A 23,065-nucleotide genomic window follows, 5' to 3' on the forward strand; every position below is an offset into this window, starting at 1 on the left:
TTATCTAGCACTCTCGGCAACGGCCATATCACGCTGAAAACACCGGTTCTCGTCGGATCACCGAAGTTCAGCAGCGTCGAGCGCAGTCAGTACTTGGGAGGGAGACCACTTAGGACACTGCGTGCCGTTGGCTTTTTCACTTTTTTTTCCTCTTATAAATTCCAATAGATATGAAAAAAGCAAACATATTTTCTTTTTGTTATTGTTTTAAAAAGATGATGGTTAATTTGTCTCACTTAATTTAAATTCGAATTATTATCTTGCACTCTCGGCAACGGCCATATCACGTTGAAAACACCGGTTCTCGTCCGATCACCGAAGTTAAGCAGCGTCGAGCGCAGTCAGTACTTGGGAGGGAGACCACTTAGGAACACTGCGTGCTGTTTGCTTTTTCACTTTTTTTTCCTCTTTAAATTCCAATAGATATGAAAAAAGCAAACATATTTTATTTTTGTTATTGTTTTAAAAAGATGATGGTTAATTTGTCTCACTTAATTCTAAATCGAATTATTATCTTGCACTCTCGGCAACGGCCATATCACGCTGAAAACACCGGTTCTCGTCCGATCACCGAAGTTAAGCAGCGTCGAGCGCAGTCAGTACTTGGGAGGGAGACCACTTAGGAACACTGCGTGCTGTTGGCTTTTTCACTTTTTTTTCCTCTTATAAATTCCAATAGATATGAAAAAAGCAAACATATTTTCTTTTTGTTATTGTTTTAAAAAGATGATGGTTAATTTGTCTCACTTAATTTAAATTCGAATTATTATCTTGCACTCTCGGCAACGGCTATATCACGCTGAAAACACCGGTTCTCGTCCGATCACCGAAGTTAAGCAGCGTCGAGCGCAGTCAGTACTTGGGAGGGAGACCACTTAGGAACACTGCGTGCCGTTGGCTTTTTCACTTTTTTTTCCTCTTTTAAATTCCATGAGATATGAAAAAAGCAAACAAATCTTCTTTTTCTTATTGATTTATAAAGATGAAGGTTAATTAAATTCGAATTATTAAATAGCACTCTCGGCAACAGCCATGTCACGCTGAAAACACCGGTTCTCGTCCGATCACCGAAGTTTAGCAGCGTCGAGCGCAGTCAGTACTTGGGAGGGAGACCACTAAGGAACACTGCGTGCCGTTGGGTTTTTCACTTTTTTTTCCTCTTTTAAATTCCTATAGATATGAAAAAAGCAAACATATTTTCTTTTTGTTATTGTTTCAAAAAGATGAAGGTCAATTTGTCTCACTTAATTTAAATTCGAATTATTATCTAGCACTCTCGGCAACGGCCATATAACGCTGAAAACACCGGTTCTCGTCCGATCACCGAAGTTAAGCAGCGTCGAGCGCAGTCAGTACTTGGGAGGGAGACCACTTAGGAACACTGCGTGCTGTTGGCTTTTTCACTTTTTTTTCCTCTTTTAAATTCCAATAGATATGAAAAAAGCAAACATATTTTATTTTTGTTATTGTTTTAAAAAGATGAAGGTTAATTTGTCTCACTTAATTTACATTCGAATTATTATCTAGCACTCTCGGCAACGACCATATCACGCTGAAATCACCGGTTCTCGTCCGATCACCGAAGTTAAGCAGCGTCGAGCGCAGTCAGTACTTGGGAGGGAGACCACTTAGGAACACTGCGTGCCGTTGGCTTTTTCACTTTTTTTTCCTCTTTTAAATTCCTATAGATATGAAAAAAGCAAACATATTTTCTTTTTGTTATTGTTTTATAATGATGAAGGTCAATTTGTCTCACTTAATTTAAATTCGAATTATTATCTAGCACTCTCGGCAACGGCCATATCACGCTGAAAACACCGGTTCTCGTCGGATCACCGAAGTTCAGCAGCGTCGAGCGCAGTCAGTACTTGGGAGGGAGACCACTTAGGACACTGCGTGCCGTTGGCTTTTTCACTTTTTTTTCCTCTTATAAATTCCAATAGATATGAAAAAAGCAAACATATTTTCTTTTTGTTATTGTTTTAAAAAGATGATGGTTAATTTGTCTCACTTAATTTAAATTCGAATTATTATCTTGCACTCTCGGCAACGGCCATATCACGCTGAAAACACCGGTTCTCGTCCGATCACCGAAGTTAAGCAGCGTCGAGCGCAGTCAGTACTTGGGAGGGAGACCACTTAGGAACACTGCGTGCTGTTTGCTTTTTCACTTTTTTTTTCCTCTTTAAATTCCAATAGATATGAAAAAAGCAAACATATTTTATTTTTGTTATTGTTTTAAAAAGATGATGGTTAATTTGTCTCACTTAATTTAAATTCGAATTATTATCTAGCACTCTCGGCAACGGCCATATCACGCTGAAAACACCGGTTCTCGTCCGATCACCGAAGTTAAGCAGCGTCGAGCGCAGTCAGTACTTGGGAGGGAGACCACTTAGGAACACTGCGTGCCGTTGGCTTTTTCACTTTTTTTTCCTCTTTTAAATTCCAATAGATATGAAAAAAGCAAACATATTTTCTTTTTGTTATTGTTTTAAAAAGATGATGGTTAATTTGTCTCACTTAATTTAAATTCGAATTATTATCTTGCACTCTCGGCAACGGCCATATCACGCTGAAAACACCGGTTCTCGTCCGATCACCGAAGTTAAGCAGCGTCGAGCGCAGTCAGTACTTGGGAGGGAGACCACTTAGGAACACTGCGTGCTGTTGGCTTTTTCACTTTTTTTTCCTCTTTTAAATTCCAATAGATATGAAAAAAGCAAACATATTTTATTTTTGTTATTGTTTTAAAAAGATGATGGTTAATTTGTCTCACTTAATTTAAATTCGAATTATTATCTTGCACTCTCGGCAACGGCCATATCACGCTGAAAACACCGGTTCTCGTCCGATCACCGAAGTTAAGCAGCGTCGAGCGCAGTCAGTACTTGGGAGGGAGACCACTTAGGAACACTGCGTGCTGTTGGCTTTTTCACTTTTTTTTCCTCTTTTAAATTCCAATAGATATGAAAAAAGCAAACATATTTTATTTTTGTTATTGTTTTAAAAAGATGATGGTTAATTTGTCTCACTTAATTTAAATTCGAATTATTATCTAGCACTCTCGGCAACGACCATATCACGCTGAAATCACCGGTTCTCGTCCGATCACCGAATCTAAGCAGCGTCGAGCGCAGTCAGTACTTGGGAGAGAGACCACTTAGGAACACTGCGTGCCGTTGGCTTTTTCACTTTTTTTTCCTCTTTTAAATTCCTATAGATATGAAAAAAGCAAACATATTTTCTTTGTTATTGTTTTAAAAAGATGAAGGTCAATTTGTCTCACTTAATTTAAATTCGAATTATTATCTAGCACTCTCGGCAACGGCCATATCACGCTGAAAACACCGGTTCTCGTCCGATCACCGAAGTTAAGCAGCATCGAGCGCAGTCAGTACTTGGGATGGAGACCACTAAGGAACACTGCGTGCCGTTGGCTTTTTCACTTTTTTTTCCTCTTTTAAATTCCAATAGATATGAAAAAAGCAAACATATTTTCTTTTTGTTATTGTTTTAAAAAGATGATGGTTAATTTGTCTCACTTAATTTAAATTCGAATTATTATCTTGCACTCTCGGCAACGGCTATATCACGCTGAAAACACCGGTTCTCGTCCGATCACCGAAGTTAAGCAGCGTCGAGCGCAGTCAGTACTTGGGAGGGAGACCACTTAGGAACACTGCGTGCCGTTGGCTTTTTCACTTTTTTTTCCTCTTTTAAATTCCATGAGATATGAAAAAAGCAAACAAATCTTCTCTTTCTTATTGATTTATAAAGATGAAGGTTAATTAAATTCGAATTATTAAATAGCACTCTCGGCAACAGCCATGTCACGCTGAAAACACCGGTTCTCGTCCGATCACCGAAGTTTAGCAGCGTCGAGCGCAGTCAGTACTTGGGAGGGAGACCACTAAGGAACACTGCGTGCCGTTGGCTTTTTCACTTTTTTTCCTCTTTTAAATTCCTATAGATATGAAAAAAGCAAACATATTTTCTTTTTGTTATTGTTTCAAAAAGATGAAGGTCAATTTGTCTCACTTAATTTAAATTCGAATTATTATCTAGCACTCTCGGCAACGGCCATATAACGCTGAAAACACCGGTTCTCGTCCGATCACCGAAGTTAAGCAGTGTCGAGCGCAGTCAGTACTTGGGAGGGAGACCACTTAGGAACACTGCGTGCCGTTGGCTTTTTCACTTTTTTTTCCTCTTTTAAATTCCAATAGATATGAAAAAAGCAAACATATTTTCTTTTTGTTATTGTTTTAAAAAGATGATGGTTAATTTGTCTCACTTAATTTAAATTCGAATTATTATCTTGCACTCTCGGCAACGGCCATATCACGCTGAAAACACCGGTTCTCGTCCGATCACCGAAGTTAAGCAGCGTCGAGCGCAGTCAGTACTTGGGAGGGAGACCACTTAGGAACACTGCGTGCTGTTGGCTTTTTCACTTTTTTTTCCTCTTTTAAATTCCAATAGATATGAAAAAAGCAGACATATTTTATTTTTGTTATTGTTTTAAAAAGATGATGGTTAATTTGTCTCACTTAATTTAAATTCGAATTATTATCTAGCACTCTCGGCAACGGCCATATCACGCTGAAAACACCGGTTCTCGTCCGATCACCGAAGTTAAGAAGCGTCGAACGCAGTCAGTACTTGGGAGGGAGACCACTTAGGAACACTGCGTGCCGATGGCTTTTTCACTTTTTTTTCCTCTTTTAAGTTCCAATAGATATGAAAAAAGCAAACATATTTTCTTTTTGTTATTGTTTTAAAAAGATGAAGGTCAATTTGTCTCACTTAATTTAAATTCGAATTATTATCTAGCACTCTCGGCAACGGCCATATCACGCTGAAAACACCGGTTCTCGTCGGATCACCGAAGTTCAGCAGCGTCGAGCGCAGTCAGTACTTGGGAGGGAGACCACTTAGGACACTGCGTGCCGTTGGCTTTTTCACTTTTTTTTCCTCTTATAAATTCCAATAGATATGAAAAAAGCAAACATATTTTCTTTTTGTTATTGTTTTAAAAAGATGATGGTTAATTTGTCTCACTTAATTTAAATTCGAATTATTATCTTGCACTCTCGGCAACGGCCATATCACGCTGAAAACACCGGTTCTCGTCCGATCACCGAAGTTAAGCAGCGTCGAGCGCAGTCAGTACTTGGGAGGGAGACCACTTAGGAACACTGCGTGCCGTTGGCTTTTTCAATTTTTTTTCCTCTTTTAAATTCCAATAGATATGAAAAAAGCAAACATATTTTCTTTTTGTTATTGTTTTAAAAAGATGATGGTTAATTTGTCTCACTTAATTTAAATTCGAATTATTATCTAGCACTCTCGGCAACGGCCATATCACGCTGAAAACACCGGTTCTCGTCCGATCACCGAAGTTAAGCAGCGTCGAGCGCAGTCAGTACTTGGGAGGGAGACCACTTAGGAACACTGCGTGCCGTTGGCTTTTTCACTTTTTTTTCCTCTTTTAAGTTCCATGAGATATGAAAAAAGCAAACAAATCTTCTCTTTCTTATTGATTTATAAAGATGAAGGTTAATTAAATTCGAATTATTAAATAGCACTCTCGGCAACAGCCATGTCACGCTGAAAACACCGGTTCTCGTCCGATCACCGAAGTTTAGCAGCGTCGAGCGCAGTCAGTACTTGGGAGGGAGACCACTAAGGAACACTGCGTGCCGTTGGCTTTTTCACTTTTTTTCCTCTTTTAAATTCCTATAGATATGAAAAAAGCAAACATATTTTCTTTTTGTTATTGTTTCAAAAAGATGAAGGTCAATTTGTCTCACTTAATTTAAATTCGAATTATTATCTAGCACTCTCGGCAACGACCATATCACGCTGAAATCACCGGTTCTCGTCCGATCACCGAAGTTAAGCAGCGTCGAGCGCAGTCAGTAATTGGGAGGGAGACCACTTAGGAACACTGCGTGCCGTTGGCTTTTTCACTTTTTTTTCCTCTTTTAAATTCCTATAGATATGAAAAAAGCAAACATATTTTCTTTTTGTTATTGTTTTAAAAAGATGAAGGTCAATTTGTCTCACTTAATTTAAATTCGAATTATTATCTAGCACTCTCGGCAACGGCCATATCACGCTGAAAACACCGGTTCTCGTCGGATCACCGAAGTTCAGCAGCGTCGAGCGCAGTCAGTACTTGGGAGGGAGACCACTTAGGACACTGCGTGCCGTTGGCTTTTTCACTTTTTTTTCCTCTTATAAATTCCAATAGATATGAAACAAGCAAACATATTTTCTTTTTGTTATTGTTTTAAAAAGATGAAGGTTAATTTGTCTCACTTAATTTACATTCGAATTATTATCTAGCACTCTCGGCAACGACCATATCACGCTGAAATCACCGGTTCTCGTCCGATCACCGAAAATAAGCAGCGTCGAGCGCAGTCAGTACTTGGGAGGGAGACCACTTAGGAACACTGCGTGCCGTTGGCTTTTTCACTTTTTTTTCCTCTTTTAAATTCCTATAGATATGAAAAAAGCAAACATATTTTCTTTTTGTTATTGTTTTAAAAAGATGAAGGTCAATTTGTCTCACTTAATTTAAATTCGAATTATTATCTAGCACTCTCGGCAACAGCCATATCACGCTGAAAACACCGGTTCTCGTCGGATCACCGAAGTTCAGCAGCGTCGAGCGCAGTCAGTACTTGGGAGGGAGACCACTTAGGACACTGCGTGCCGTTGGCTTTTTCACTTTTTTTTCCTCTTATAAATTCCAATAGATATGAAAAAAGCAAACATATTTTCTTTTTGTTATTGTTTTAAAAAGATGATGGTTAATTTGTCTCACTTAATTTAAATTCGAATTATTATCTTGCACTCTCGGCAACGGCCATATCACGCTGAAAACACCGGTTCTCGTCCGATCACCGAAGTTAAGCAGCGTCGAGCGCAGTCAGTACTTGGGAGGGAGACCACTTAGGAACACTGCGTGCTGTTGGCTTTTTCACTTTTTTTTCCTCTTTTAAATTCCAATAGATATGAAAAAAGCAAACATATTTTATTTTTGTTATTGTTTTAAAAAGATGATGGTTAATTTGTCTCACTTAATTTAAATTCGAATTATTATCTTGCACTCTCGGCAACGGCCATATCACGCTGAAAACACCGGTTCTCGTCCGATCACCGAAGTTAAGCAGCGTCGAGCGCAGTCAGTACTTGGGAGGGAGACCACTTAGGAACACTGCGTGCTGTTGGCTTTTTCACTTTTTTTTCCTCTTTTAAATTCCAATAGATATGAAAAAAGCAAACATATTTTATTTTTGTTATTGTTTTAAAAAGATGATGGTTAATTTGTCTCACTTAATTTAAATTCGAATTATTATCTAGCACTCTCGGCAACGACCATATTGTTGGAACTTTATGTCAAATTTAGAATTAATTCACTTTTATTTTGTTACTTGGATAATTTACTTCTTTTTTGGCCACCCAAAATAATCCCTTCTCGACGCGAGCATTTTCATTGATAAGAGCTCTGTGATAACCCGGAGAAAACCCCCCAGAAGGTGCGGTGAAATGCTCGAGTCGTGGGGGTTGGTTCAACCCCTATTTTCTTTTATGTTCAAAAAGGTTTCTGAAATTCTGTAAAATATAACCAGTTCGAGAAAAGTTTTGTAGCGAGAAGGACCTGCCTAACCGCAAATAAAGTTTCTAAAAATTTCGTTTTGTTCAAATGTCGTACTAACCTGGTCTTATTACGAACAACATCTAGCTCTCCCAATTAACCAGTAAAATAATGCAGGCGTTATTTTAGTGGTGCCGAAACCCGGTACCAATTAGTGCGCGCAAATTGAACAAAATTAGTCGGGACTTACCCTAAAGGACGCCAGGAACTTTCCTAACGCGACAGTTATAGAAGAGTCGGGACCTTCCCTAAAGTTTACGAAGTCGGAACAATTCACTCGATAAAGTACGTTCGGGACTTACCCTAAAGGACGTTAAGTGTAAAACAACGGGACTTACCCTAAAGGACGTTAAGTGTAAGAACATTCGGGACCTACCCTAAAGGTACGATTACGAAAAACAATGCCAGACTCGGCGGTAACCGGACAGCCGAACGCGGCTGCTGATGCTTTGAATCAGCAGAAAACAACAATGAGACGTTTAACTACGATGCTAACTAATCAAATAGAGGACTACCTCGTAAACCAAACTCAGTTTGATATCGAGGATTTGGAAGATTTCGTGGTGGACTTGGACAGTAAGCAAAATGTTTTAGAAAGATTAAATATTGAATTCGCGCAAGTGGGAGCTACCCCAGCTCAGCTAGATGCTGATATGATAAAGTACGACGAATATCGCGTGAAGATATTAAAGGCTAAAAGAAGAGTAGAAAGAGCCATAAATGGACTAAACCAAGGATCAGCAACAAATGTAGGGACGGCCCCCACTGTTGCACTGAACGCGGCGACAGCCACAGTACCAATGGCGCCACCCCAGCAGTTATCTATAAGGGTACCCCAACTGGAGCCTATGACTTTTTCCGGAGAAACTTCCGAATGGACCGACTTTTGGTCAAGATTTAAAATTTGTATTGACGACGCCCCACAAATGCGACCAGCAGAGAAATTAGTATATTTGAAACAATACGTTAAAGGCACAGCCTTAAGCTCCATCAAAAATTTACCCTTACTCGATGCCAATTACGAAAAAGCAAAGACCCTATTAAAGAATCGTTTTGGAAGGGATGACAACATTGTTAGCATTCACATGGCTAATATTTTCGAACTAAGTCCTGTAACAAAGGCCAACGACATCGTTGGATTAAGGAAATTTTATGACTCCTGCGAAGTTGAAGTAGGAGCTCTTAAATCTTTGGGTGAGGATTTTAACTCCTATGGAACGATCCTTTGCCCGGTCATACTGAAAAAACTGCCAATGGAGATAACCTTGGAATTTAGTAGAAAAAGGGAAGATGACAGAAGTTGGAATGTTGAGGAGCTTTTAACCTTTGTGGGAACGGAAGTCTTAACAAGAGAAAGAGCGAGCGTATACTCGAGAAGCACTAGCGAAGGCAGCGATACCGCGAAGAGCGAGCAAACATCGCACGGAAAATTCCGCTTTTCACAATATAATGCGAGGGGGAAGGGACCCCCGCAGTCGTCAGCCGCGAATTTCAACGTTGCAACCGAGAGATTTACAAATGCACAACAAAGGTGTATTTTCTGTAGAAGATCGAACCACAAGGCTGAGAGCTGTTATTGCGTGGGGGCAACCAAAAAGAGGGAAATCATTCAAACCAAGGGACTCTGTTATATCTGCCTAAAATCATCCCACTACGCGAGGGATTGTAGAGCCAAGCCCGTATGCGAAATTTGCGAAAAGCGTCACTTGACCGTACTATGTTGGAAGGGGGAAAGAAAGGAAGGGGGTGAAGAAAAGACCGAGAACAACGAGGGAGTGCCCCACACCCAAGAAAAAAATGGAGTTTCCATAAACCTAGCCCCAACGACTCCCTCCAATACGGTTTATATACAAACAACTCGCGTTCAAATTAAAGGGACTGAAGGTAGCATGACATTGCGATGTTTACTTGACAACGGAAGTCAAAGAACATTTATCAGAAGGGATCTTTCCCAACAATTAGGCCTTGAAATGGACGGCGAAGAAAACATATTAGTCCACGCATTTATGCAAGAGAATCCCACAATTATATCTTGCAAGAGAGTTAAAGTGACACTGCGAAGCGTTCACGATAATCAGAGTTTAACGGTTAAGGCCTTGGAAATACCAGAGATTAACGGCATCCAATTAGAATCTCCTAATGGCGAAATTAGAAGACACATTGAGCAATTAGGACTAGTTTTGGGAGACAGCCCCTCAACGGACGAGCCGAATACCAAGTTGGAACTTGGAGTTCTACTGGGCGCGGACTACTATTGGAACGCCGTTAGTCTGACAGATACTATCCGCCTAGAAGGAGCTTTAGTAGCTCAAAAAAGTATTTTTGGGTGGCTAATTCAAGGGCCCTCGTCCCAGCCAGGTTCACACCTCGCAGTACAATGCGCCGCCATAACGGTAAACAAGGTGACAACCCAAGAAATTGAGACCATTGGAGACGATTTAAGGAAGTTTTGGGACCTAGAGTCAATAGGTATTAATGAAGCCAAAGAAAGCCAACTTGAAGAAAATAGAAAGACGGAAGTTGAGAAAACCTTTGAAGAACGGATAGCCACCGTCGATGGTCGCTACGAAGTAGCTCTCCCTTGGAAGGAGAACAGAGAGAATTTACCTAACAATTACTCCATGTCGGTTAGAAGACTATCTTCATTACTTCGACGGTTAGAATCGGACGAGAAACTATTCAAGGAATATGATGACATCATCAGAGACTACGCTCAGAAGGGAATAATAGAAAAGGTGACGCAAGAGCGGGAAGTTAATGAAGCCTTTTATTTGCCCCATCACCCGGTTATCCGGGAAGACAAGACAACAACGAAAGTCAGAATAGTTTTCGATGGTTCAGCGAAAACCAAAAACGGGTCGTCTTTAAACGACTGCCTAGAGGCTGGGCCGAACATCAACCCCGACCTTTACGACGTTTTAATCAACTTTCGGAAGCATAAAATAGCCGTCACCGCTGACATCCAGCAAGCGTTTCTTCAAATTGCAATCAATCCTGACGAAAGAGATTTCGTCAGATTTCTTTGGATTAAGCAGCCTATCTCAGTAAAACCGATCGAGATAGAAGAATGGAGATTTACCCGAGTATTGTTTGGGGTGACAAGTAGCCCCTATCTTTTGGCTGCGACGATAAGATACCATGTTAAGAAGTACATGGACATTTATCCCGAGACTTGTCAAAAATTAATCGGAGATATGTTTGTCGACGACCTGACGTCGGGAGCTGAAGACGAATTTTCCGCCATGAAACTGGTCAATCAAGCTAAAGAAGTGATGGCGGAAGCGAACATGACGCTTCGCAAGTTCCAATCAAGCTCACCTTTTGTAAGAAAACAATTACAAGAAATTGGAGAATCCTCCCAAGAAACGGTATTTCCGTCACCTGTTAACAAGGTTTTGGGTTTGGCTTGGAATCCTGAAAGTGACCAGTTTTCGTTTAAAACAGAAGATCTAGAACAGGTAGCGAATTCCCTACCCATGACGAAAAGAAGCGTTCTTAAGATGGCAGCACGGATATTCGATCCACTGGGATTTCTCACACCGTTTACTATAACAGTAAAAATTCTCCTCCAAAGCTTATGGCTAAGTGGAAAAGATTGGGATGATGCATTACCCGAAGAATTAGAGAAAAGCTGGACAGAATGGATTTCCCAAATTCCAACCTTAGCGGATATCCGCATAGAAAGAGACTACTTTGGATCGACAGAAAATGACAAACGACAGGGTGTAATACACATATTTTGTGATTCAAGTAAAGCCGCCTACGGAGCAGTAGCGTACTACAGATTCCATACCAATGTCGGAGAAGTACAAACATCATTCATAACAGCTAGAGCAAGGGTTGCTCCCATAAAGAAAATGACTATCCCTAAGTTGGAACTACTGGCGTGTCTTATTGGAGCGAGACTAGGGACAAGATTAGCCAACATTTTCAAAAGTTCGACAAACAAGATGGTATTTTGGACTGATTCCTCTACGGCATACCACTGGATAAAGAGGAGCGCTCGCGATAAAAGAGAATTCGTTGCAAACAGAGTAAGCGAGATTCAAGAGAAAACTGAACCTCATACTTGGAATTACTGTCCGGGGTCTAGCAACCCAGCTGACCACCTTTCGCGAGGATTATCCTCAGAAGAACTGAAGACAAAGGATATATGGTGGAAGGGACCACCATGGCTTCGACTGGCAGAGGACAAATTCCCGAAACTCGAACCCAATCTCGTCGCAAACGTCATAGCTGACGAACCAATAGAACCTGAGGACACCCCAAATAACTGTTTACGTAGCGCTCTAATAGATATGAAGCCAGAGGCCATCCTCGCTTTAAACAAGTATAGCAGCCTTGAGAAGGTAATTCGAATCACAGCGTGGATAAAGAGAATCTTTTACAACAAAAGAAATCCGCAAGACAAAGCAACCGGACCATTATCAGCTAGAGAACTAGAAGAAGCAGAATTGTACTGGAATCAAACGGTACAATGGGAGTCCTTTTCCAGCGAATTGAAGGAAATAGCCAAGACAGGTCGTTCAAGAAATTCCAAAATCGCCGAGGTTGATCCTGTACTTGACAAAAACGGACTAATGAGATTAGGAGGCCGATTACAGAGGTCATCATTTAGTTACGCAACCAAGCACCCAATAATACTCCCTTATAAACATCGATATTCGGAACTGCAAATGCAAAGAGCGCATGAGCAAGTTAAACACAGCGGAGCTCCCGCAACCTTGGTACAAGTTAGGGACACTTATTGGATTCTTAAAGGTCGCCAATTAGCGAAGAATTGCGTTAGCAGGTGTATCTTTTGTCGGAAATGGAACGCAAAACCAAGCATTCCCAAAACAGCGCCACTTCCCACGGATAGAATCACAGCGTCTAGACCATTTGAAATAGTCGGTATAGACTTTGCAGGACCTCTTTTCTTAAAAGATGGATCGGGAAAAAAGAAATGTTACGTAACTTTAATTACGTGCGCCACCACTCGGGCGATCCATCTCGAGTTGATTACAACTTTAACAACGCGTTACTTTCTTATGGCTTTCTCCAATTTTATTTCGCGTCGTGGAATTCCCCGTAAAATTTATTCGGATAACGCGAAGACATTCAAACGTGCCGAAAAAGAGCTAAACGCGTTGTGGAGAAGCACCCGATCGGACGAAGCAAAAGAGTATTTCGGGAAAATGAGAATTGAATGGAAATACATTGTGGAGCGCGGCCCATGGTGGGGAGGATTTTGGGAGCGCCTCGTGAGATCCGTCAAGGTATCGATGAGAAAAATCATGGGAAAAGCATTTCTTTCTTATGAGGAGCTATATTCTGTCATAGCTCAAGCCGAAGCAGTCATCAACTCGCGCCCTCTGACCTATACCTATTCTGCTCCAAATGACCCTTCACCATTGACTCCCGCTCATTTCCTAATCGGAGAAAAATTTACTGCGCTTCCTACGGGGAGGATATCAGAGGAACTACCTCAATTAAATCGAGCGAGCGCTGGACAACGGCTAACGTACCAACAAAATGTTTTGACCAGATATTGGAATAGATGGAAAAAGGAGTACATCCTAGAGCTACAATCCGCCCATAAATTAGCTAGCCGCGAATCTGTCAACCCAATCATGAAGGACGACGTAGTTCTTCTGAATGACGCGGACACCCCTCGACATAAGTGGAAATTAGCGCGAGTGCAAGAAGTTTACAAGGGTAGAGACGGACAAATTAGATCTTGTGACATTAAACTTACAAATGGAAACATTGTAAAGAGACCCGTCAACCTTTTGGCCCCTTTGGAATTGAAATAATTTTTTTTGGTTTTGTTTGCTTAATTTCTGAATTTGATATAGATGCCCCGATAGTGTTGATGCACAATAACATTATATTGTACATGGTGGGGAGGATGTTGGAACTTTATGTCAAATTTAGAATTAATTCACTTTTATTTTGTTACTTGGATAATTTACTTCTTTTTTGGCCACCCAAAATAATCCCTTCTCGACGCGAGCATTTTCATTGATAAGAGCTCTGTGATAACCCGGAGAAAACCCCCCAGAAGGTGCGGTGAAATGCTCGAGTCGTGGGGGTTGGTTCAACCCCTATTTTCTTTTATGTTCAAAAAGGTTTCTGAAATTCTGTAAAATATAACCAGTTCGAGAAAAGTTTTGTAGCGAGAAGGACCTGCCTAACCGCAAATAAAGTTTCTAAAAATTTCGTTTTGTTCAAATGTCGTACTAACCTGGTCTTATTACGAACAACATCTAGCTCTCCCAATTAACCAGTAAAATAATGCAGGCGTTATTTTACATATCACGCTGAAATCACCGGTTCTCGTCCGATCACCGAATCTAAGCAGCGTCGAGCGCAGTCAGTACTTGGGAGGGAGACCACTTAGGAACACTGCGTGCCGTTGGCTTTTTCACTTTTTTTTCCTCTTTTAAATTCCTATAGATATGAAAAAAGCAAACATATTTTCTTTGTTATTGTTTTAAAAAGATGAAGGTCAATTTGTCTCACTTAATTTAAATTCGAATTATTATCTAGCACTCTCGGCAACGGCCATATCACGCTGAAAACACCGGTTCTCGTCCGATCACCGAAGTTAAGCAGCATCGAGCGCAGTCAGTACTTGGGATGGAGACCACTAAGGAACACTGCGTGCCGTTGGCTTTTTCACTTTTTTTTCCTCTTTTAAATTCCAATAGATATGAAAAAAGCAAACATATTTTCTTTTTGTTATTGTTTTAAAAAGATGATGGTTAATTTGTCTCACTTAATTTAAATTCGAATTATTATCTTGCACTCTCGGCAACGGCTATATCACGATGAAAACACCGGTTCTCGTCCGATCACCGAAGTTAAGCAGCGTCGAGCGCAGTCAGTACTTGGGAGGGAGACCACTTAGGAACACTGCGTGCCGTTGGCTTTTTCACTTTTTTTTCCTCTTTTAAATTCCATGAGATATGAAAAAAGCAAACAAATCTTCTCTTTCTTATTGATTTATAAAGATGAAGGTTAATTAAATTCGAATTATTAAATAGCACTCTCGGCAACAGCCATGTCACGCTGAAAACACCGGTTCTCGTCCGATCACCGAAGTTTAGCAGCGTCGAGCGCAGTCAGTACTTGGGAGGGAGACCACTAAGGAACACTGCGTGCCGTTGGCTTTTTCACTTTTTTTCCTCTTTTAAATTCCTATAGATATGAAAAAAGCAAACATATTTTCTTTTTGTTATTGATTCAAAAAGATGAAGGTCAATTTGTCTCACTTAATTTAAATTCGAATTATTATCTAGCACTCTCGGCAACGGCCATATAACGCTGAAAACACCGGTTCTCGTCCGATCACCGAAGTTAAGCAGTGTCGAGCGCAGTCAGTACTTGGGAGGGAGACCACTTAGGAACACTGCGTGCCGTTGGCTTTTTCACTTTTTTTTCCTCTTTTAAATTCCAATAGATATGAAAAAAGCAAACATATTTTCTTTTTGTTATTGTTTTAAAAAGATGATGGTTAATTTGTCTCACTTAATTTAAATTCGAATTATTATCTTGCACTCTCGGCAACGGCCATATCACGCTGAAAACACCGGTTCTCGTCCGATCACCGAAGTTAAGCAGCGTCGAGCGCAGTCAGTACTTGGGAGGGAGACCACTTAGGAACACTGCGTGCTGTTGGCTTTTTCACTTTTTTTTCCTCTTTTAAATTCCAATAGATATGAAAAAAGCAGACATATTTTATTTTTGTTATTGTTTTAAAAAGATGATGGTTAATTTGTCTCACTTAATTTAAATTCGAATTATTATCTAGCACTCTCGGCAACGGCCATATCACGCTGAAAACACCGGTTCTCGTCCGATCACCGAAGTTAAGAAGCGTCGAACGCAGTCAGTACTTGGGAGGGAGACCACTTAGGAACACTGCGTGCCGTTGGCTTTTTCACTTTTTTTTCCTCTTTTAAGTTCCAATAGATATGAAAAAAGCAAACATATTTTCTTTTTGTTATTGTTTTAAAAAGATGAAGGTCAATTTGTCTCACTTAATTTAAATTCGAATTATTATCTAGCACTCTCGGCAACGGCCATATCACGCTGAAAACACCGGTTCTCGTCGGATCACCGAAGTTCAGCAGCGTCGAGCGCAGTCAGTACTTGGGAGGGAGACCACTTAGGACACTGCGTGCCGTTGGCTTTTTCACTTTTTTTTACTCTTATAAATTCCAATAGATATGAAAAAAGCAAACATATTTTCTTTTTGTTATTGTTTTAAAAAGATGATGGTTAATTTGTCTCACTTAATTTAAATTCGAATTATTATCTTGCACTCTCGGCAACGGCCATATCACGCTGAAAACACCGGTTCTCGTCCGATCACCGAAGTTAAGCAGCGTCGAGCGCAGTCAGTACTTGAGAGGGAGACCACTTAGGAACACTGCGTGCCGTTGGCTTTTTCAATTTTTTTTCCTCTTTTAAATTCCAATAGATATGAAAAAAGCAAACATATTTTCTTTTTGTTATTGTTTTAAAAAGATGATGGTTAATTTGTCTCACTTAATTTAAATTCGAATTATTATCTAGCACTCTCGGCAACGGCCATATCACGCTGAAAACACCGGTTCTCGTCCGATCACCGAAGTTAAGCAGCGTCGAGCGCAGTCAGTACTTGGGAGGGAGACCACTTAGGAACACTGCGTGCCGTTGGCTTTTTCACTTTTTTTTCCTCTTTTAAGTTCCAATAGATATGAAAAAAGCAAACATATTTTCTTTTTGTTATTGTTTTAAAAAGATGAAGGTTAATTTGTCTCACTTAATTTACATTCGAATTATTATCTAGCACTCTCGGCAACGACCATATCACGCTGAAATCACCGGTTCTCGTCCGATCACCGAAGTTAAGCAGCGTCGAGCGCAGTCAGTACTTGGGAGGGAGACCACTTAGGAACACTGCGTGCCGTTGGCTTTTTCACTTTTTTTTCCTCTTTTAAATTCCTATAGATATGAAAAAAGCAAACATATTTTCTTTTTGTTATTGTTTTAAAAAGATGAAGGTCAATTTGTCTCACTTAATTTAAATTCGAATTATTATCTAGCACTCTCGGCAACAGCCATATCACGCTGAAAACACCGGTTCTCGTCGGATCACCGAAGTTCAGCAGCGTCGAGCGCAGTCAGTACTTGGGAGGGAGACCACTTAGGACACTGCGTGCCGTTGGCTTTTTCACTTTTTTTTCCTCTTATAAATTCCAATAGATATGAAAAAAGCAAACATATTTTCTTTTTGTTATTGTTTTAAAAAGATGATGGTTAATTTGTCTCACTTAATTTAAATTCGAATTATTATCTTGCACTCTCGGCAACGGCCATATCACGCTGAAAACACCGGTTCTCGTCCGATCACCGAAGTTAAGCAGCGTCGAGCGCAGTCAGTACTTGGGAGGGAGACCACTTAGGAACACTGCGTGCTGTTGGCTTTTTCACTTTTTCTTCCTCTTTTAAATTCCAATAGATATGAAAAAAGCAAACATATTTTATTTTTGTTATTGTTTTAAAAAGATGATGGTTAATTTGTCTCACTTAATTTAAATTCGAATTATTATCTTGCACTCTCGGCAACGGCCATATCACGCTGAAAACACCGGTTCTCGTCCGATCACCGAAGTAAAGCAGCGTCGAGCGCAGTCAGTACTTGGGAGGGAGACCACTTAGGAACACTGCGTGCTGTTGGCTTTTTCACTTTTTTTTCCTCTTTTAAATTCCAATAGATATGAAAAAAGCAAACATATTTTATTTTTGTTATTGTTTTAAAAAGATGATGGTTAATTTGTCTCACTTAATTTAAATTCGAATTATTATCTAGCACTCTCGGCAACGACCATATCACGCTGAAATCACCGGTTCTCGTCCGATCACCGAAGTTAAGCAGCGTCGAGCGCAGTCAGTACTTGGGAGGGAGACCACTTAGGAACACTGCGTGCCGTTGGGTTTTTCACTTTTTTTTCCTCTTTTAAATTCCTATAGATATGAAAAAAGCAAACATATTTTCTTTGTTATTGTTTTAAAAAGATGAAGGTCAATTTGTCTCACTTAATTTAAATTCGAATTATTATTTAGCACTCTCGGCAACGGCCATATCACGCTGAAAACACCGGTTCTCGTCCGATCACCGAAGTTAAGCAGCATCGAGCGCAGTCAGTACTTGGGAGGGAGACCACTAAGGAACACTGCGTGCCGTTGGCTTTTTCACTTTTTTTTCCTCTTTTAAATTCCAATAGATATGAAAAAAGCAAACATATTTTCTTTTTGTTATTGTTTTAAAAAGATGATGGTTAATTTGTCTCACTTAATTTAAATTCGAATTATTATCTTGCACTCTCGGCAACGGCTATATCACGCTGAAAACACCGGTTCTCGTCCGATCACCGAAGTTAAGCAGCGTCGAGCGCAGTCAGTACTTGGGAGGGAGACCACTTAGGAACACTGCGTGCCGTTGGCTTTTTCACTTTTTTTTCCTCTTTTAAATTCCAATAGATATGAAAAAAGCAAACATATTTTCTTTTTGTTATTGTTTTAAAAAGATGATGGTTAATTTGTCTCACTTAATTTAAATTCGAATTATTATCTTGCACTCTCGGCAACGGCTATATCACGCTGAAAACACCGGTTCTCGTCCGATCACCGAAGTTAAGCAGCGTCGAGCGCAGTCAGTACTTGGGAGGGAGACCACTTAGGAACACTGCGTGCCGTTGGCTTTTTCACTTTTTTTTCCTCTTTTAATTCCATGAGATATGAAAAAAGCAAACAAATCTTCTCTTTCTTATTGATTTATAAAGATGAAGGTTAGTTAAATTCGAATTATTAAATAGCACTCTCGGCAACAGCCATGTCACGCTGAAAACACCGGTTCTCGTCCGATCACCGAAGTTTAGCAGCGTCGAGCGCAGTCAGTACTTGGGAGGGAGACCACTAAGGAACACTGCGTGCCGTTGGCTTTTTCACTTTTTTTCCTCTTTTAAATTCCTATAGATATGAAAAAAGCAAACATATTTTCTTTTTGTTATTGTTTCAAAAAGATGGTCAATTTGTCTCACTTAATTTAAATTCGAATTATTATCTAGCACTCTCGGCAACGGCCATATAACGCTGAAAACACCGGTTCTCGTCCGATCACCGAAGTTAAGCAGCGTCGAGCGCAGTCAGTACTTGGGAGGGAGACCACTTAGGAACACTGCGTGCCGTTGGCTTTTTCACTTTTTTTTCCTCTTTTAAATTCCAATAGATATGAAAAAAGCAAACATATTTTCTTTTTGTTATTGTTTTAAAAAGATGATGGTTAATTTGTCTCACTTAATTTAAATTCGAATTATTATCTTGCACTCTCGGCAACGGCCATATCACGCTGAAAACACCGGTTCTCGTCTGATCACCGAAGTTAAGCAGCGTCGAGCGCAGTCAGTACTTGGGAGGGAGACCACTTAGGAACACTGCGTGCTGTTGGCTTTTTCACTTTTTTTTCCTCTTTTAAATTCCAATAGATATGAAAAAAGCAAACATATTTTATTTTTGTTATTGTTTTAAAAAGATGATGGTTAATTTGTCTCACTTAATTTAAATTCGAATTATTATCTTGCACTCTCGGCAACGGCCATATCACGCTGAAAACACCGGTTCTCGTCCGATCACCGAAGTTAAGCAGCGTCGAGCGCAGTCAGTACTTGGGAGGGAGACCACTTAGGAACACTGCGTGCTGTTGGCTTTTTCACTTTTTTTTCCTCTTTTAAATTCCAATAGATATGAAAAAAGCAAACATATTTTATTTTTGTTATTGTTTTAAAAAGATGATGGTTAATTTGTCTCACTTAATTTAAATTCGAATTATTATCTAGCACTCTCGGCAACGACCATATCACGCTGAAATCACCGGTTCTCGTCCGATCACCGAATCTAAGCAGCGTCGAGCGCAGTCAGTACTTGGGAGGGAGACCACTTAGGAACACTGCGTGCCGTTGGCTTTTTCACTTTTTTTTCCTCTTTTAAATTCCTATAGATATGAAAAAAGCAAACATATTTTCTTTGTTATTGTTTTAAAAAGATGAAGGTCAATTTGTCTCACTTAATTTAAATTCGAATTATTATCTAGCACTCTCGGCAACGGCCATATCACGCTGAAAACACCGGTTCTCGTCCGATCACCGAAGTTAAGCAGCATCGAGCGCAGTCAGTACTTGGGATGGAGACCACTAAGGAACACTGCGTGCCGTTGGCTTTTTCACTTTTTTTTCCTCTTTTAAATTCCAATAGATATGAAAAAAGCAAACATATTTTCTTTTTGTTATTGTTTTAAAAAGATGATGGTTAATTTGTCTCACTTAATTTAAATTCGAATTATTATCTTGCACTCTCGGCAACGGCTATATCACGCTGAAAACACCGGTTCTCGTCCGATCACCGAAGTTAAGCAGCGTCGAGCGCAGTCAGTACTTGGGAGGGAGACCACTTAGGAACACTGCGTGCCGTTGGCTTTTTCACTTTTTTTTCCTCTTTTAAATTCCATGAGATATGAAAAAAGCAAACAAATCTTCTCTTTCTTATTGATTTATAAAGATGAAGGTTAATTAAATTCGAATTATTAAATAGCACTCTCGGCAACAGCCATGTCACGCTGAAAACACCGGTTCTCGTCCGATCACCGAAGTTTAGCAGCGTCGAGCGCAGTCAGTACTTGGGAGGGAGACCACTAAGGAACACTGCGTGCCGTTGGCTTTTTCACTTTTTTTCCTCTTTTAAATTCCTATAGATATGAAAAAAGCAAACATATTTTCTTTTTGTTATTGTTTCAAAAAGATGAAGGTCAATTTGTCTCACTTAATTTAAATTCGAATTATTATCTAGCACTCTCGGCAACGGCCATATAACGCTGAAAACACCGGTTCTCGTCCGATCGCCGAAGTTAAGCAGTGTCGAGCGCAGTCAGTACTTGGGAGGGAGACCACTTAGGAACACTGCGTGCCGTTGGCTTTTTCACTTTTTTTTCCTCTTTTAAATTCCTATAGATATGAAAAAAGCAAACATATTTTCTTTGTTATTGTTTTAAAAAGATGAAGGTCAATTTGTCTCACTTAATTTAAATTCGAATTATTATCTAGCACTCTCGGCAACGGCCATATCACGCTGAAAACACCGGTTCTCGTCCGATCACCGAAGTTAAGCAGCATCGAGCGCAGTCAGTACTTGGGATGGAGACCACTAAGGAACACTGCGTGCCGTTGGCTTTTTCACTTTTTTTTCCTCTTTTAAATTCCAATAGATATGAAAAAAGCAAACATATTTTCTTTTTGTTATTGTTTTAAAAAGATGATGGTTAATTTGTCTCACTTAATTTAAATTCGAATTATTATCTTGCACTCTCGGCAACGGCTATATCACGCTGAAAACACCGGTTCTCGTCCGATCACCGAAGTTAAGCAGCGTCGAGCGCAGTCAGTACTTGGGAGGGAGACCACTTAGGAACACTGCGTGCCGTTGGCTTTTTCACTTTTTTTTCCTCTTTTAAATTCCATGAGATATGAAAAAAGCAAACAAATCTTCTCTTTCTTATTGATTTATAAAGATGAAGGTTAATTAAATTCGAATTATTAAATAGCACTCTCGGCAACAGCCATGTCACGCTGAAAACACCGGTTCTCGTCCGATCACCGAAGTTTAGCAGCGTCGAGCGCAGTCAGTACTTGGGAGGGAGACCACTAAGGAACACTGCGTGCCGTTGGCTTTTTCACTTTTTTTCCTCTTTTAAATTCCTATAGATATGAAAAAAGCAAACATATTTTCTTTTTGTTATTGTTTCAAAAAGATGAAGGTCAATTTGTCTCACTTAATTTAAATTCGAATTATTATCTAGCACTCTCGGCAACGGCCATATAACGCTGAAAACACCGGTTCTCGTCCGATCACCGAAGTTAAGCAGTGTCGAGCGCAGTCAGTACTTGGGAGGGAGACCACTTAGGAACACTGCGTGCCGTTGGCTTTTTCACTTTTTTTTCCTCTTTTAAGTTCCAATAGATATGAAAAAAGCAAACATATTTTCTTTTTGTTATTGTTTTAAAAAGATGAAGGTCAATTTGTCTCACTTAATTTAAATTCGAATTATTATCTAGCACTCTCGGCAACGGCCATATCACGCTGAAAACACCGGTTCTCGTCGGATCACCGAAGTTCAGCAGCGTCGAGCGCAGTCAGTACTTGGGAGGGAGACCACTTAGGACACTGCGTGCCGTTGGCTTTTTCACTTTTTTTTCCTCTTATAAATTCCAATAGATATGAAAAAAGCAAACATATTTTCTTTTTGTTATTGTTTTAAAAAGATGATGGTTAATTTGTCTCACTTAATTTAAATTCGAATTATTATCTTGCACTCTCGGCAACGGCCATATCACGCTGAAAACACCGGTTCTCGTCCGATCACCGAAGTTAAGCAGCGTCGAGCGCAGTCAGTACTTGGGAGGGAGACCACTTAGGAACACTGCGTGCCGTTGGCTTTTTCAATTTTTTTTCCTCTTTTAAATTCCAATAGATATGAAAAAAGCAAACATATTTTCTTTTTGTTATTGTTTTAAAAAGATGATGGTTAATTTGTCTCACTTAATTTAAATTCGAATTATTATCTAGCACTCTCGGCAACGGCCATATCACGCTGAAAACACCGGTTCTCGTCCGATCACCGAAGTTAAGCAGCGTCGAGCGCAGTCAGTACTTGGGAGGGAGACCACTTAGGAACACTGCGTGCCGTTGGCTTTTTCACTTTTTTTTCCTCTTTTAAGTTCCAATAGATATGAAAAAAGCAAACATATTTTCTTTTTGTTATTGTTTTAAAAAGATGAAGGTTAATTTGTCTCACTTAATTTACATTCGAATTATTATCTAGCACTCTCGGCAACGACCATATCACGCTGAAATCACCGGTTCTCGTCCGATCACCGAAGTTAAGCAGCGTCGAGCGCAGTCAGTACTTGGGAGGGAGACCACTTAGGAACACTGCGTGCCGTTGGCTTTTTCACTTTTTTTTCCTCTTTTAAATTCCTATAGATATGAAAAAAGCAAACATATTTTCTTTGTTATTGTTTTAAAAAGATGAAGGTCAATTTGTCTCACTTAATTTAAATTCGAATTATTATCTAGCACTCTCGGCAACGGCCATATCACGCTGAAAACACCGGTTCTCGTCCGATCACCGAAGTTAAGCAGCATCGAGCGCAGTCAGTACTTGGGATGGAGACCACTAAGGAACACTGCGTGCCGTTGGCTTTTTCACTTTTTTTTCCTCTTTTAAATTCCAATAGATATGAAAAAAGCAAACATATTTTCTTTTTGTTATTGTTTTAAAAAGATGATGGTTAATTTGTCTCACTTAATTTA

The 23,065-nt window shown here is 39.9% G+C and overlaps 1 protein-coding gene, 26 non-coding genes and 39 pseudogenes across 27 annotated transcripts; all 66 read left to right on the forward strand.

Moving 5' to 3' along the window:
• The first annotated feature begins 15 nt into the window (after positions 1-15).
• On the forward strand, positions 16-133 carry LOC149715452 (5S ribosomal RNA; annotated as a pseudogene).
• Positions 134-270: 137 nt separating this feature from the next.
• LOC149715453 (5S ribosomal RNA) lies at positions 271-389 on the forward strand (annotated as a pseudogene).
• Positions 390-525: 136 nt separating this feature from the next.
• Positions 526-644, forward strand: LOC149715454 (5S ribosomal RNA). Its single transcript, XR_016372178.1, has one exon. It is a non-coding gene; the product is annotated as a 5S ribosomal RNA (ribosomal RNA).
• Positions 645-781: 137 nt separating this feature from the next.
• On the forward strand, positions 782-900 carry LOC149715455 (5S ribosomal RNA). Its single transcript, XR_016372376.1, has one exon. It is a non-coding gene; the product is annotated as a 5S ribosomal RNA (ribosomal RNA).
• Positions 901-1,022: 122 nt separating this feature from the next.
• LOC149715456 (5S ribosomal RNA) lies at positions 1,023-1,141 on the forward strand (annotated as a pseudogene).
• A 137-nt stretch (positions 1,142-1,278) lies between these two features.
• Positions 1,279-1,397, forward strand: LOC149715457 (5S ribosomal RNA; annotated as a pseudogene).
• Positions 1,398-1,534: 137 nt separating this feature from the next.
• On the forward strand, positions 1,535-1,653 carry LOC149715458 (5S ribosomal RNA; annotated as a pseudogene).
• Positions 1,654-1,790: 137 nt separating this feature from the next.
• LOC149715459 (5S ribosomal RNA) lies at positions 1,791-1,908 on the forward strand (annotated as a pseudogene).
• Positions 1,909-2,045: 137 nt separating this feature from the next.
• Positions 2,046-2,164, forward strand: LOC149715460 (5S ribosomal RNA). Its single transcript, XR_016374289.1, has one exon. It is a non-coding gene; the product is annotated as a 5S ribosomal RNA (ribosomal RNA).
• Positions 2,165-2,301: 137 nt separating this feature from the next.
• Positions 2,302-2,420, forward strand: LOC149715461 (5S ribosomal RNA). Its single transcript, XR_016371766.1, has one exon. It is a non-coding gene; the product is annotated as a 5S ribosomal RNA (ribosomal RNA).
• Positions 2,421-2,557: 137 nt separating this feature from the next.
• On the forward strand, positions 2,558-2,676 carry LOC149715462 (5S ribosomal RNA). Its single transcript, XR_016372180.1, has one exon. It is a non-coding gene; the product is annotated as a 5S ribosomal RNA (ribosomal RNA).
• A 137-nt stretch (positions 2,677-2,813) lies between these two features.
• Positions 2,814-2,932, forward strand: LOC149715463 (5S ribosomal RNA). Its single transcript, XR_016372181.1, has one exon. It is a non-coding gene; the product is annotated as a 5S ribosomal RNA (ribosomal RNA).
• A 137-nt stretch (positions 2,933-3,069) lies between these two features.
• LOC149715464 (5S ribosomal RNA) lies at positions 3,070-3,188 on the forward strand (annotated as a pseudogene).
• Positions 3,189-3,323: 135 nt separating this feature from the next.
• On the forward strand, positions 3,324-3,442 carry LOC149715465 (5S ribosomal RNA; annotated as a pseudogene).
• A 137-nt stretch (positions 3,443-3,579) lies between these two features.
• LOC149715466 (5S ribosomal RNA) lies at positions 3,580-3,698 on the forward strand. Its single transcript, XR_016372377.1, has one exon. It is a non-coding gene; the product is annotated as a 5S ribosomal RNA (ribosomal RNA).
• Positions 3,699-3,820: 122 nt separating this feature from the next.
• Positions 3,821-3,939, forward strand: LOC149715467 (5S ribosomal RNA; annotated as a pseudogene).
• A 136-nt stretch (positions 3,940-4,075) lies between these two features.
• LOC149715468 (5S ribosomal RNA) lies at positions 4,076-4,194 on the forward strand (annotated as a pseudogene).
• A 137-nt stretch (positions 4,195-4,331) lies between these two features.
• Positions 4,332-4,450, forward strand: LOC149715469 (5S ribosomal RNA). The gene has a single exon (XR_016372182.1). It is a non-coding gene; the product is annotated as a 5S ribosomal RNA (ribosomal RNA).
• Positions 4,451-4,587: 137 nt separating this feature from the next.
• On the forward strand, positions 4,588-4,706 carry LOC149715470 (5S ribosomal RNA; annotated as a pseudogene).
• Positions 4,707-4,843: 137 nt separating this feature from the next.
• On the forward strand, positions 4,844-4,961 carry LOC149715471 (5S ribosomal RNA; annotated as a pseudogene).
• Positions 4,962-5,098: 137 nt separating this feature from the next.
• Positions 5,099-5,217, forward strand: LOC149715472 (5S ribosomal RNA). The gene has a single exon (XR_016371790.1). It is a non-coding gene; the product is annotated as a 5S ribosomal RNA (ribosomal RNA).
• Positions 5,218-5,354: 137 nt separating this feature from the next.
• On the forward strand, positions 5,355-5,473 carry LOC149715473 (5S ribosomal RNA). Its single transcript, XR_016371825.1, has one exon. It is a non-coding gene; the product is annotated as a 5S ribosomal RNA (ribosomal RNA).
• Positions 5,474-5,595: 122 nt separating this feature from the next.
• On the forward strand, positions 5,596-5,714 carry LOC149715474 (5S ribosomal RNA; annotated as a pseudogene).
• A 136-nt stretch (positions 5,715-5,850) lies between these two features.
• LOC149715475 (5S ribosomal RNA) lies at positions 5,851-5,969 on the forward strand (annotated as a pseudogene).
• A 137-nt stretch (positions 5,970-6,106) lies between these two features.
• On the forward strand, positions 6,107-6,224 carry LOC149715476 (5S ribosomal RNA; annotated as a pseudogene).
• A 137-nt stretch (positions 6,225-6,361) lies between these two features.
• On the forward strand, positions 6,362-6,480 carry LOC149715477 (5S ribosomal RNA; annotated as a pseudogene).
• Positions 6,481-6,617: 137 nt separating this feature from the next.
• LOC149715478 (5S ribosomal RNA) lies at positions 6,618-6,735 on the forward strand (annotated as a pseudogene).
• A 137-nt stretch (positions 6,736-6,872) lies between these two features.
• LOC149715479 (5S ribosomal RNA) lies at positions 6,873-6,991 on the forward strand. The gene has a single exon (XR_016372184.1). It is a non-coding gene; the product is annotated as a 5S ribosomal RNA (ribosomal RNA).
• Positions 6,992-7,128: 137 nt separating this feature from the next.
• LOC149715480 (5S ribosomal RNA) lies at positions 7,129-7,247 on the forward strand. Its single transcript, XR_016372185.1, has one exon. It is a non-coding gene; the product is annotated as a 5S ribosomal RNA (ribosomal RNA).
• An 826-nt stretch (positions 7,248-8,073) lies between these two features.
• On the forward strand, positions 8,074-13,467 carry LOC149715481 (uncharacterized). The gene has a single exon (XM_089844837.1). The coding sequence runs from the start codon at positions 8,074-8,076 to the stop codon at positions 13,465-13,467; it is 5,394 nt and encodes a 1,797-aa protein (XP_089700963.1).
• A 489-nt stretch (positions 13,468-13,956) lies between these two features.
• LOC149715482 (5S ribosomal RNA) lies at positions 13,957-14,075 on the forward strand (annotated as a pseudogene).
• A 135-nt stretch (positions 14,076-14,210) lies between these two features.
• On the forward strand, positions 14,211-14,329 carry LOC149715483 (5S ribosomal RNA; annotated as a pseudogene).
• Positions 14,330-14,466: 137 nt separating this feature from the next.
• LOC149715484 (5S ribosomal RNA) lies at positions 14,467-14,585 on the forward strand. Its single transcript, XR_016374306.1, has one exon. It is a non-coding gene; the product is annotated as a 5S ribosomal RNA (ribosomal RNA).
• Positions 14,586-14,707: 122 nt separating this feature from the next.
• Positions 14,708-14,826, forward strand: LOC149715485 (5S ribosomal RNA; annotated as a pseudogene).
• A 136-nt stretch (positions 14,827-14,962) lies between these two features.
• Positions 14,963-15,081, forward strand: LOC149715486 (5S ribosomal RNA; annotated as a pseudogene).
• Positions 15,082-15,218: 137 nt separating this feature from the next.
• LOC149715487 (5S ribosomal RNA) lies at positions 15,219-15,337 on the forward strand. The gene has a single exon (XR_016372186.1). It is a non-coding gene; the product is annotated as a 5S ribosomal RNA (ribosomal RNA).
• Positions 15,338-15,474: 137 nt separating this feature from the next.
• Positions 15,475-15,593, forward strand: LOC149715488 (5S ribosomal RNA; annotated as a pseudogene).
• Positions 15,594-15,730: 137 nt separating this feature from the next.
• LOC149715489 (5S ribosomal RNA) lies at positions 15,731-15,848 on the forward strand (annotated as a pseudogene).
• Positions 15,849-15,985: 137 nt separating this feature from the next.
• On the forward strand, positions 15,986-16,104 carry LOC149715490 (5S ribosomal RNA). The gene has a single exon (XR_016372374.1). It is a non-coding gene; the product is annotated as a 5S ribosomal RNA (ribosomal RNA).
• A 137-nt stretch (positions 16,105-16,241) lies between these two features.
• Positions 16,242-16,360, forward strand: LOC149715491 (5S ribosomal RNA). The gene has a single exon (XR_016371843.1). It is a non-coding gene; the product is annotated as a 5S ribosomal RNA (ribosomal RNA).
• A 137-nt stretch (positions 16,361-16,497) lies between these two features.
• LOC149715492 (5S ribosomal RNA) lies at positions 16,498-16,616 on the forward strand (annotated as a pseudogene).
• Positions 16,617-16,753: 137 nt separating this feature from the next.
• LOC149715493 (5S ribosomal RNA) lies at positions 16,754-16,871 on the forward strand (annotated as a pseudogene).
• A 137-nt stretch (positions 16,872-17,008) lies between these two features.
• On the forward strand, positions 17,009-17,127 carry LOC149715494 (5S ribosomal RNA). Its single transcript, XR_016372187.1, has one exon. It is a non-coding gene; the product is annotated as a 5S ribosomal RNA (ribosomal RNA).
• Positions 17,128-17,264: 137 nt separating this feature from the next.
• On the forward strand, positions 17,265-17,383 carry LOC149715495 (5S ribosomal RNA). The gene has a single exon (XR_016373653.1). It is a non-coding gene; the product is annotated as a 5S ribosomal RNA (ribosomal RNA).
• Positions 17,384-17,520: 137 nt separating this feature from the next.
• LOC149715496 (5S ribosomal RNA) lies at positions 17,521-17,639 on the forward strand (annotated as a pseudogene).
• A 135-nt stretch (positions 17,640-17,774) lies between these two features.
• LOC149715497 (5S ribosomal RNA) lies at positions 17,775-17,893 on the forward strand (annotated as a pseudogene).
• A 137-nt stretch (positions 17,894-18,030) lies between these two features.
• LOC149715498 (5S ribosomal RNA) lies at positions 18,031-18,149 on the forward strand. The gene has a single exon (XR_016372378.1). It is a non-coding gene; the product is annotated as a 5S ribosomal RNA (ribosomal RNA).
• A 137-nt stretch (positions 18,150-18,286) lies between these two features.
• On the forward strand, positions 18,287-18,405 carry LOC149715499 (5S ribosomal RNA). Its single transcript, XR_016372380.1, has one exon. It is a non-coding gene; the product is annotated as a 5S ribosomal RNA (ribosomal RNA).
• A 121-nt stretch (positions 18,406-18,526) lies between these two features.
• On the forward strand, positions 18,527-18,645 carry LOC149715500 (5S ribosomal RNA; annotated as a pseudogene).
• Positions 18,646-18,778: 133 nt separating this feature from the next.
• Positions 18,779-18,897, forward strand: LOC149715501 (5S ribosomal RNA; annotated as a pseudogene).
• Positions 18,898-19,034: 137 nt separating this feature from the next.
• On the forward strand, positions 19,035-19,153 carry LOC149715502 (5S ribosomal RNA). Its single transcript, XR_016373174.1, has one exon. It is a non-coding gene; the product is annotated as a 5S ribosomal RNA (ribosomal RNA).
• A 137-nt stretch (positions 19,154-19,290) lies between these two features.
• On the forward strand, positions 19,291-19,409 carry LOC149715503 (5S ribosomal RNA). Its single transcript, XR_016372188.1, has one exon. It is a non-coding gene; the product is annotated as a 5S ribosomal RNA (ribosomal RNA).
• A 137-nt stretch (positions 19,410-19,546) lies between these two features.
• Positions 19,547-19,665, forward strand: LOC149715504 (5S ribosomal RNA; annotated as a pseudogene).
• A 135-nt stretch (positions 19,666-19,800) lies between these two features.
• Positions 19,801-19,919, forward strand: LOC149715505 (5S ribosomal RNA; annotated as a pseudogene).
• Positions 19,920-20,056: 137 nt separating this feature from the next.
• On the forward strand, positions 20,057-20,175 carry LOC149715506 (5S ribosomal RNA). The gene has a single exon (XR_016372381.1). It is a non-coding gene; the product is annotated as a 5S ribosomal RNA (ribosomal RNA).
• Positions 20,176-20,297: 122 nt separating this feature from the next.
• On the forward strand, positions 20,298-20,416 carry LOC149715507 (5S ribosomal RNA; annotated as a pseudogene).
• A 136-nt stretch (positions 20,417-20,552) lies between these two features.
• On the forward strand, positions 20,553-20,671 carry LOC149715508 (5S ribosomal RNA; annotated as a pseudogene).
• A 135-nt stretch (positions 20,672-20,806) lies between these two features.
• LOC149715509 (5S ribosomal RNA) lies at positions 20,807-20,925 on the forward strand (annotated as a pseudogene).
• Positions 20,926-21,062: 137 nt separating this feature from the next.
• LOC149715510 (5S ribosomal RNA) lies at positions 21,063-21,181 on the forward strand. The gene has a single exon (XR_016372383.1). It is a non-coding gene; the product is annotated as a 5S ribosomal RNA (ribosomal RNA).
• A 122-nt stretch (positions 21,182-21,303) lies between these two features.
• LOC149715511 (5S ribosomal RNA) lies at positions 21,304-21,422 on the forward strand (annotated as a pseudogene).
• Positions 21,423-21,558: 136 nt separating this feature from the next.
• LOC149715512 (5S ribosomal RNA) lies at positions 21,559-21,677 on the forward strand (annotated as a pseudogene).
• Positions 21,678-21,814: 137 nt separating this feature from the next.
• Positions 21,815-21,932, forward strand: LOC149715513 (5S ribosomal RNA; annotated as a pseudogene).
• Positions 21,933-22,069: 137 nt separating this feature from the next.
• LOC149715514 (5S ribosomal RNA) lies at positions 22,070-22,188 on the forward strand. Its single transcript, XR_016371861.1, has one exon. It is a non-coding gene; the product is annotated as a 5S ribosomal RNA (ribosomal RNA).
• Positions 22,189-22,325: 137 nt separating this feature from the next.
• LOC149715515 (5S ribosomal RNA) lies at positions 22,326-22,444 on the forward strand. Its single transcript, XR_016371873.1, has one exon. It is a non-coding gene; the product is annotated as a 5S ribosomal RNA (ribosomal RNA).
• A 137-nt stretch (positions 22,445-22,581) lies between these two features.
• LOC149715516 (5S ribosomal RNA) lies at positions 22,582-22,700 on the forward strand (annotated as a pseudogene).
• Positions 22,701-22,835: 135 nt separating this feature from the next.
• Positions 22,836-22,954, forward strand: LOC149715517 (5S ribosomal RNA; annotated as a pseudogene).
• The last annotated feature ends 111 nt before the right edge of the window (positions 22,955-23,065 follow it).

This window comes from Phalangium opilio, unplaced genomic scaffold, assembly GCF_054372755.1.
Source record: "Phalangium opilio isolate 3A_F unplaced genomic scaffold, DU_Popi_V2 ptg000009l_1, whole genome shotgun sequence".
NCBI lineage: Eukaryota > Metazoa > Arthropoda > Arachnida > Opiliones > Phalangiidae > Phalangium > Phalangium opilio.

What these genes read in the sequence shown, in the direction of transcription:
- LOC149715481 (XM_089844837.1), top strand. Translation starts at nt 8,074, where the DNA reads ATGCCAGACTCGGCGGTAACCGGACAGCCGAACGCGGCTGCTGATGCT.